Source organism: Coloeus monedula (genome assembly GCF_965178545.1).
Source record: "Coloeus monedula genome assembly, chromosome: 20".
In the NCBI taxonomy this organism is placed as follows: domain Eukaryota; kingdom Metazoa; phylum Chordata; class Aves; order Passeriformes; family Corvidae; genus Coloeus; species Coloeus monedula.
This window is the reverse complement of record NC_138800.1, coordinates 9356547-9366322: the sequence shown is the minus strand read 5'-3', so window position 1 is coordinate 9366322 and position 9776 is coordinate 9356547. Positions and strand designations below refer to the sequence as shown.

Here is a 9776-nt window from a genome sequence, read left to right as displayed (position 1 = left end):
TTGTCAAGGTGTCTGACCCTTCCCAACACCCTTTAGTGAACAAAACCATTTCAGAGTACTCGTGGATTAAAATAAATGCAAATTATTTAATATTGTCACCGTGAAGCAACATTTCCCGTGGCTGCCAGCATTTCTGTGCCAACAGAAAGAATTCCACTGAGTATCAAGTTCAACCCCCAGGATCTAAAACTCTGTCCCAACACAGCCCTGTCACAGTTTGTCAGCTCTAAGCTGAAATCAGAGCACTGACACCCATGGGCAAAGGGACCAAGACACACAATGGGGCAGCTCTGGCTGCTGGCAAATCTCAAAAAAAGAAATAAACATCAAGGAAAAAAAAATAAACATTGCAAAGCAGCTCACTCGGGGAGGACGTTCTCCTTCTCGGGAGGCTCCACAATTCTCAGGCAGCAGTCAGCAAACTCCACGAACAGAGGCTCCTGCATGAACCTCCTCATGAGGGAGCTTCTGTCCTGCGCCTGGTCGATGGTGAGCAGCAGCTGCCGGAGGTGGGGGTTCAGCAGCAAATCCCGCAGTTCTTCTGATTCTCCTTTAACACGGAACAAATCGAGACTTACAAACGTGCCTGACACCACCCTTATTTTGCAAACAGACTTTCAAAGGGAGCAGATCTCTAACTTTTAACTCCTTTAGCCCTGGGCTAAGCTGCAGCTCCATGCAGAACTCGGGGGGTTTTATTCCTGCTCGCTCTGCAGAAGTCCCGCCAGCCCCAATTCCCCACATTACCCAGGAGCTTGAGCTTCTGCAGCGGGACGCGGTCCTGCTCGTCCTCCTCGCCCAGGATGTCCTCCACGGACCAGGGGCCGTGTGCGGGGCCGGGGCCGGGGCCGTGCCCGGCCGCCGCCCGCTCCCGCGGGGAATCCGGCGCGCAGCGCTCTGCGGATGGAGCCGCGTTAGCCCCGGGCCGCCCGCGGCCCCTCCCGGCCCCTCCCGGCCCGCACTCACCGCGGTGGGTCCGGCAGCACGGCACGGAGCAGCTGCGGGGAAAGCAGCGTGAGAGGGGCGGCGAACGGCGGGGGACGGCCCCGCCCCGCCCGCCGCTCCCCTCAGCGGAGCCCTCAGCCCCTTCAGCGTCCCCCTCCTTCCCTCGCTCACGCCGCGGACGGCGGTCCCGGGCCGCTCTCCCGCCCCTCCCCGCCCGTCCCTCGCTCACTAAGCGCTGCCGCAGCGCGGACAGCGGTACCGGGCCGCTCTCCCGCCCCTCCCCGCCCGTCCCTCGCTCACTAAGCGCTGCCGCAGCGCGGACAGCGGTACCGGGCCGCGCCCCGGGTCCCGCACTCCGCGCACGGCCCCGGGGCCCGCATGGCCGCGCCCGCCGCTTCCGCTTCCGGTCAGGGCTGCTAATCCACCGCCGAGCGCCGCCAGCCAGGCGCGCTTAATGCATCGCCGAGCGCAGCCCTACCCGGCCCCGGGCATTATATGGAGATATTTCGAGATATGTTTATAAATAGATAAATATCGAGAGATATGTGGATATAGATATACAGAGAGATAGATCTGCATATGGGGAAAGGAGGAGGGAGTGGAGAGAGAGATGTATATACTGAGATGGATATATAGAGAGGAATAGATACAGGCACATATAAAAGATATAAATAGATGTAGGTATGGAGAGATGGGTGATAGATAAATGATAGATAAATACATGGGTACACAGGCACGTAGGTACAGAGAGAGGAAGAGATGAGGAAACAACAGGAAAGCAAAGAAACTGGAAAGAAAACTCCTGCAAACTCCAAGGGCTGGTGTGGGTGAGCTTGTGTGTGATCAATGTGAGAATATCATCACTCCGTGCATTTTCGTGGAATTTTATTGCTGTACGTTGATGAAATACCACAGAGCAGCAGCTGAGCAGTGCAGAACCAGAAACATGAGCTGATGTCACAACATCTATCCAGTCCAGGCTTCTAAAGAAATTTAAACATTAGATTCTCCTAGGAAATATCCCAGTGTAACTAAGCATCCATCTCCATTGGGATCTGACAGAATAATATCTACTAAATAAATACTCACTAACCAACTCTTTTCTTTTCTTTTCTTTTCTTTTCTTTTCTTTTCTTTTCTTTTCTTTTCTTTTCTTTTCTTTTCTTTTCTTTTTCTTTTTCTTTTTCTTTTTCTTTTTTCTTTTTTTTTTTTTTTTTGAGCGGGAGGAGTTAAGACCTTTTTCTTTTAGAAAACATCTGGCCTTGACATTTTTATTTCTTTTTGTACAGGCAACAGGACTGCAGTTGTGATCCTGAAGAACCCAGCCAAGGTTTTCACCCAGAACAGTACAAATTTCACACACTACGGACTCGAGTGCACCCCTATAAGCAGAAATATGAAAGTGTAGCCAAAATATCTCACAAAAACACCTCATCCAGCAATTAAAATTACAGCAGGGAAACAGTGCTGAGTGCCCCTGTTCATAGAGACCCACCCTGCAGTCAGAGTCACAGTTTGCCTGACTAAACGAGAAAGTAAAACACCATTTCCCCCCACATTACTGGGAATTTTGCAGCTGTTTAACCCTCTTCAGAGCCACAACCCACACGAGAGGGAGGAGAGCGCAGCGAGCACGGCCCCAGCCTGTTCCCACACAGAGTAAACACCGCTAATGGAGTTATTTTTACCTGCAGGAAAACAGCTCCCCTGAGCAGCCGGGCAGAGCGGGGTGCCCGCTGCTGGCAGAGGCACAGGGAGGATCCCCCAGGCTTCACCCCCCATCCCACCACTGCCTGGGCCTCTTTCTGCACCCCAGCAAGGGAACCGTGGAGCTGCCAAGGCTGGGAAAGACCTCTGAGACCATCGAGTCCAACCACTCCCCACGTTCACTGCCAAACCAAGGTGCTCAAGGGCCTCAAGGGCCTCAAGGGCCACGGCCGCGCGTTTTCCGAGGCCACCCGAAGGCGCTGCAGGGGTTTGGGTCCCGTCTCTGGCCCGTGCTGGCGCGGGGCCGTCCCCAGTTAGATGTTCTCGATGGTGCAGGCTCGGACGCGGTTGGTGGGGAGGCACCGCAGCGCCCTGAGCTTGGTGCCCAGCGTGCGCAGCCGGAGCGTGTAGACGACGGGGTTGCCCAGGCAGGTGATGGTGATCAGCATGGCCGTGCAGTTCCTGAAGATGTAGACCCCGGGGTAGAGGTCGATGTGGCACCGCTGGTTGGTGGCGTCGAAGATGACCCCGATGAAGAGCGGGGTGTAGGACACCAGCGCCAGCAGCCAGATGGAGATGCTGGTTCTGGCCACCTGGGTCTCTGCCGACTTGTAGGTGCCCGTGGCTTGGCCACACGCCTGCATCCTCAGCTTCCTCTTCCTCAGGATGATGATAATCCTCAGGTAGGTGAACAGAGGGACGATGAAGGCCACCACGACGTTGGGGACGGCGATGAAGACGAGGTAGTTGACGCAGAAAGGGCTGTAGAGCACTGAGATGCTCCTCTCTGCGTGCAGACAGTTCCAGCCCATCAGCGGCAGGCAGCCCAGGGAGAAAGCCAGGACCCAGTTGATGAAGACCACGGCGATGGAGTGGTTCCTGGCCACCCTGAACCTCGTCCTCATGCTCTCGGCCACGGCCAGGTAGCGCTCGATGCCGATGCTCACCAGGTTGTAGATGGTGGACAGAATGGACGTTGTGTACAGGGCATAGGGAGCCAGGATGTCCTTGGAGCCAAAGATGGTGATGTCGGGGTTGGTGATGAACAGCGTGGAAATCCAAAAGCCAGAGAAGCTGGTGAAGAGGTCAGAGACAGCCAGGTTGCAGAAGAGGATGGAGATGGGCTTGTGCAGGTCCCTGGTGGCCAGGCGGATGAAGATGACGGTGCAGTTGAAGATGACGGAGGCGACGTTGATGGTCAGCTGCGGGATGCCCAGGGCGAGCACCAAGTAGTGACTCCAAATCTTGGTGTAGTTGGCAGAGCAGTTGGGGAATCCATTCATGGTGGAAAATCCTCCTTTCAGCCCCTAACGAGGTCAGCTTTGCTCATCCCATACTCCCTAAGAGCTCCCACCTCGATCCGCGGGCGCAGAAGCACTCCTGACACGCAGCTCCTGCTGCCACATCATCATCATGACAGGGATTAAACTTTAACCAGGTGTGGATTTAAATGCTTTAAATTGGGTGGCCAGCTCGGGGCTCTGCTGCTCACCACTGAGTTGCTAGGATAGCCCAAACTGCAAAACACATCTGCCACACGGATGAGCTGCTGAAAGCAACCTTTGACAAGAGCAAAGCCTGGCCAGGGCCTGGGGAGAGGAGTGGCCACGTCTGCAGCTTAAAATCCTTCAGTGATAATTCTAAAATGGAGTGAAGTGAATTTGGCTTTAACTCACAAATTAATTAGATTATGAAGGATTAGAGAGTCAGGAAAGGGGGAGCAGAATTTTGTGGGTTTGGAGGGGGGAGTGTGTGACTGAGGGAGCTGAAATAAAACATCAGTGCTGTGTTATCAACCCGGACCCCAACAGCCCAGAAAATTCCCTTTTCCCACTTAATTCTTGCAAGAGAACGTAGCTAAAACCCAACAGACATCAGCACCCATGCCTTTGCCACAGGATGTTTTGTGTTTATTTAATGTGGCTTGTTCATTAATAAACAACCATCAATATAATTTTATCTTTTCTTTCTCCACCTTTTTAAATGCAAATGATTTTTGAGAACTAGACTGAAAATAGTCGAGATTTGGCGGCGGGGGGGGGAAAAGCTCTCGGGACACACATTCCATGCTCTCAGCAGAGGGCACTGCTGGAGTAAAATACAGGGTAACAGTGGGAGCAGGGAGATTTTAAACAGCTGAGCAGTCCAGGTGAGCAGGACAATTATCCAGGTACAGCCACGTTATTTATTCTGATTTAATTCTTATTTTGTTGTTACCTTGCCAAGGGATTCATCTTCATTGGTCACAATTTTCTACCACGGCCGTGCCAAGCAGCTCAGCTGAGCTCCCACATTCAGCACTGATCATTGCAGCAGCAACTGGGAATCTGTGAACTCTGATAGCTCTGCCACATTAAAAATGTAAGAAAATTAGGTTATAATTCTGAGTTTATAAAGGGGAATTCTAGGGCTTTTTTTTCTATTGAACTGTGGGAGAGCATATTCGGTTTGATGTGCAGTTAGTATGCCCAGGTTTTGTGTACTAGGAATACTTTATAATTAATTAATACACTTTTTACCCATGAGGATTATACTTTGTACAAGTCTAAGTAAGCAATAAGTGTTTCAAATGGTCACAAGGGAATGATCACATAGAAATAAGGGCTGAGAATCGATCAATCAGGCCTGGGGGTGTTTGAACATCCTACAAAATACTCCTCTCCCAGTGTCCCAGATAAACCACCCTTTGTAATCCCAGCTGGTGCAGCCCTGGCAGCCACACCTCTGGTGTGAGGTTGCTGCTGAACAAGGGCCCCACTATTTCTGTCACCTCTGTGCCAGCCCAGCAAATCCCTTCACTCACAGCAGAAGTGGCAGCACGGCCCAGGGGGGCACAGGACACCTGGGATGAGCAGAATATCCACAAAGCAAAACGGCTTTGAAAATATCCTGGCGGCTAAAAATAACTTATCTGTGAATTTGGGCTCCAAAGTGCTCCAGATATTCCTGAAAACACTGCTTGAAGTTGCTCTAATTTGAAAATTCGGTGTTTGAGCACAAAACACTAAACGATGTGAGAGCAGAATGTAATTAAAGTAATATCAAGTGGTATAAATAGCTCTCCACAAAAGATTTGTAATCTGATTTCCCTAATAGAATTGCATACAAATTAGCATAATGTTGCTGGATTAAGGGACACAATAGTGTGGAAGCTGCTTTTTTAGTGGGCTTTAATATACAGAAACCCCAGATTCGTGTATTCCAACCCTCTGTGATACAGCTGCAGCTCCCAAAACCAGAGGAAAAGTACTTTAAAGCCCAACCTCTTCATGGAACAACCTCTACTCAAGGGCATTTTCTACTCCCCCATTCCAGGAACTGTGCAGCATTCCCTGTATTTACCCTCACCCTACACTTGGGAGGAAATTGTTATCTGCATCCTATAAACGGGGAAAGAATGATGCCATTGTTTCTTTAAGGTGACACAGAATTCCAGGGAACTCAATCCAATCTCCAGGATCTCAGGCTGACACCTCAAACACTGACTGTACCTTGCTGTGGGCAGCCTTTGATTTATATTTATCTTGATTTCACCTTCTGCAATTTTTTTTTTTTTTTTTAGTTCTGTGATTGTTTTTACATTTCTTTATCTGAACGCCCAACTTGTTTTGATGAGTGTGTAAGAAATGGCCTCATTTTGTAGAATTGTCTGTTAATTGTGCCTGTGGAGAAGACAATAACCACTGACCATGGTGAAGAGACTGAGAAAGAGGCACGAGAGGCTTCAGGCTGAATTTTTAGTGCCGGTTCAAGTGGCTGCTCTGGAAAATCCAAGTCCACCCACCTGAGCTCGCAGCCTCAGAATTGCCCCCAGCTGCAGCTCTCAGTCTCCAGTGGGATCCACAAGGGCTCAGAACAAGAGGCCCCAGCTGGGACATGCCAAAATAAGTTCCAAAACAGGGAATTCGTCCAGGAGCTGAGCCCCAGCTCTGCACATAACCCTTGGACAGCTCCCACCCTCACCTTGGGGTGAGGCGCAGCAGCCCCGTGTCCTTTGTGCTGACAGCTCAGGGGAAAACTGGAATTGTGCCTGAAACCAGGAGAAAAGCAGCAGCCTTGTGATGGAAATAGGAATCCCACAGCACAGGGAGGAGAAGGGTTGAGCTAGGGGTGATGTGGTGTCACTTGCAAAGTCATGTACACACAGGAAAATCCAGGTTCTCAAAGGATGAGGGATTTCTCTTGCCCAGCTTTCTTCCCTGTCACATCCTCCCTGAACTCACACTCAATTCCTGATGCCAGAACTTGGGAAATGTGATGGCTCTGCTTTCTCCCAGTTGTCCCTGCACTCAGCTCTGCACTGTCACCACGCTGCAAACACCAAACCTGGGCCAAAAAATGTCAAGCAACGTGAGCAGCTCAGCAGAATCATTCCACAAATCCAAGTTTCATTGCCATGAGCTTCAGCAAAGCTGTGGGATCAGAGTACCCATCTGCCCAGCCTCTCAATGGGCATCATGAGGCCTGCAAGGAAGAAACAGTCAGGAAAGGGAGTAACAAATAAGGAGCCTATTTATCCAATTTATGCTTCAATTTATGCAGATTAAAGCCTTCCTTTCTGGAGAGGAAGACACAAATTGGATGTATGATCTCCTTCCAAGATTTTTTGGAGCTGTTTTGAAAACAGAGAGCTCTCTCCTCCCCCCCCCCCCCCCCCCCCCAGCCTCTCTCCTGGGGGAAATTTTGCCTCCCAGGTTTGGAGTGATCCCTTTGGAGAACCTGGAGAAACCTGGATAAACACCTGACACCAGGTATGTGGCAAACAAAGCCTCTCCGCTGATCATTTGGGTGTGAAGAACACAGAATAATTCTTATCCCTGCTCCCAGCTGTTCCATGGAATGTCCTGGTGCTGGAACAACATTCCCAGTACAGCAGACTCAGGGAGAATCAGAGCCAGCCCACGTTTGCACATGGAAGATGAAGCTTTAATGTTTCTGCTTCACCGAGAGCACTGAAATTCCAGATTTCCTGTTCAGTGGCGTGGGAACTCTAATGAGTAAAATGACAACACACAACTAATGGAGAGCACTCTGTGTTTTCTCACTCTGCAGGGTGGGATTCCCAATCACCCACTGCTAATCACAAAACCCATCTGTGTTTTATATCCCTTGGAAGTGCTTCCACTGCAGGGACAATCCCTCCTGGCTCAGCTCATCTCTGACCAGGGTTTGGATTCGAGCCAGTCTCACCCTCTCAGCCTTTGCTGCTGTGGCTCTCAAGGCCACAAAATAGGTGCAGTTTTCACTGGATTTGATATTCCCACTTGTCCTTTCCTACCCTGTAGCTGCCAGGAAAAACCAGCCTGGAATTCAGCGATCTGCTGTCATCCCCTGCTTTGCTTTGTGTCATCTCCTCTGACCAAGATCCTCTCATGCCTTCAGGTTCAGTGTCCAGAAGTCCGTATGTAAAATGCACCCAGTTCTTGATGGCATCATTGCACCTCAGGGCAGTTTGGGTTCTGAAAGGGATCAGAACTACCCTGAAGTGCAACGATGCCATCAAGAACTGATAACCGAGCACCTGCCAGGGGAGTTTCTTTAGAAAAAAATAAAAATAAGGAGATCAAATGATGCCAGCCCTGCTTATATAGGTTACAGGGTTTATAAGGAAAGGGAATGCCTTTCTCTGAGTATGCCTTCACTTTCGAGCACAAATAAAGTCTTGATTAACGTGATTGCAGTGCAGTTTATTACCACTTTGATAATGACAGGCTGGGAGGTTAAGAAACAAGGAGAAAGAAAAATAAAAAAGAAACAAATCAAGATTTGGTCTTGATTTTCAAGACCAAAACTTCTAACCCTCATCTTTCCAATCCTGAGCAGAGGACTACACAGAAATAAAATAGAAAAAAAAAAACCAAGAAAAGAAAAAAAGAAGACAGAGGTGTTGGTTCAGCTCCCCAGTGAGGACCACCCCAAGGAAGAGGGAATTGTCTCTTGGATACCCTTGGAGGCTGCCAGCGCCTGGCACCGCCCTGCTGCTCTACGTGCTCAGCATTCACCTGGCTCCGCAGAGACCTCCGCGCTCGGAAGTGACAAAATGCCACGAATTCCCTCATTGTTCCCCCCCTGCAGTCATTATTTACCTCATCACCATGTGCGAGGCAGATCGGCGTCTGTGCAGCCCGGAGCGGCCGAGCGCAGGATGAAAAAGCACTCGGCGGCAGCTCTTCATTGCTGGGATGTTGTTTATAGTGAATAGAGGAGCTGCTGCGAGTCGGCTGGGCGGGTGTCACTGTCACACCCTGAGCCCCTGCGGCCCCTCTGTGACTGCAGCAGGGCCGGGGCAAGGCAGGGAGAGTTTTCTGGGCTCCTTTTTATTGAACTCAGCCTCTGCTGGATGACTCGGCACGCTCGGATCAGCTGCGGTAACCTCGCATCACTCTGTCCATCCCTCACGGGCTTCCTGCTCCCACCCAGCCCAGCTTTGGGGTTGTACCCCATGGACATTTGGGGAAGAAGTTGTTTCGCTGCCTCATTTGCTTTCCTCATCTGGATCAAAATCCACCCCCAGAAGTCCCAGAGATGATCCTGTGTCTATGATAAAGCTGTGTCACTTTGTTGAACAGAAGGTCTGAGTTGGCCCATAATCATGTTTAATTCCGAATGTGAAATTAAAAAATTTACATAGGAAAACAAAGGGGACCAAAAAAAATATTTGTATATATATCATACTACAGCAGCAGAAGCAGTAAGTTAAGAAAAAGGATTATTAAAAAAATTTATCATTACTTAATTACGTACGTAAGGTGTTGTATGTCACCTAATAAACATTTCCTGTTGCTGCACATGGAATTCCCATTTTCCAGTCCCACAAATCAACTCCAATCCTGTTTGGAGAACTGCGAGGCAGAAATGAGGGGGACTTGGGGTTTTATTTGTTTCACTGGGGTTTTTTTAAAGGAAATATTAACTTTAACACACGTATTAATTGAATGTCATGGGGCTGCCAGGAGAAAAACTCCAGTAAACAAAAACTTCACATTTTACTCCTAGGCTGCCAAACCTGTGCAGGTTGCAAAGCCTCAGTTATTCACCAAAGGCTCCTTGCTCAGTGCCAGAAAGCCTCACTCCTTTTGCCATTCACTTTGGAGAATGAATAAATTCAGGCAAATCAGGAGCAG

At 49.8% G+C, this 9776-nt stretch overlaps 2 protein-coding genes across 2 annotated transcripts; both read right to left on the bottom strand.

Annotated features, from left to right (window-relative positions):
- Positions 1-66: 66 nt before the first annotated feature.
- ZNHIT3 (zinc finger HIT-type containing 3) lies at positions 67-1340 on the bottom strand. Its single transcript, XM_082294465.1, has 4 exons — positions 1246-1340; positions 967-998; positions 748-897; positions 67-550 (listed from the first exon to the last, which is right to left on the bottom strand). The coding sequence occupies exons 1-4, from the start codon at positions 1323-1325 to the stop codon at positions 360-362; spliced, it is 453 nt and encodes a 150-aa protein (XP_082150591.1). The 5' UTR covers positions 1326-1340; the 3' UTR covers positions 67-359.
- Positions 1341-2966: 1626 nt separating this feature from the next.
- LOC309580763 (lysophosphatidic acid receptor 1-like) lies at positions 2967-3950 on the bottom strand (the record flags this gene model as incomplete). Its single annotated transcript, XM_082294955.1, has 1 exon — positions 2967-3950. The coding sequence occupies exon 1, from the start codon at positions 3933-3935 to the stop codon at positions 2967-2969; it is 969 nt and encodes a 322-aa protein (XP_082151081.1). The 5' UTR covers positions 3936-3950.
- Between the last annotated feature and the right edge of the window lie 5826 nt (positions 3951-9776).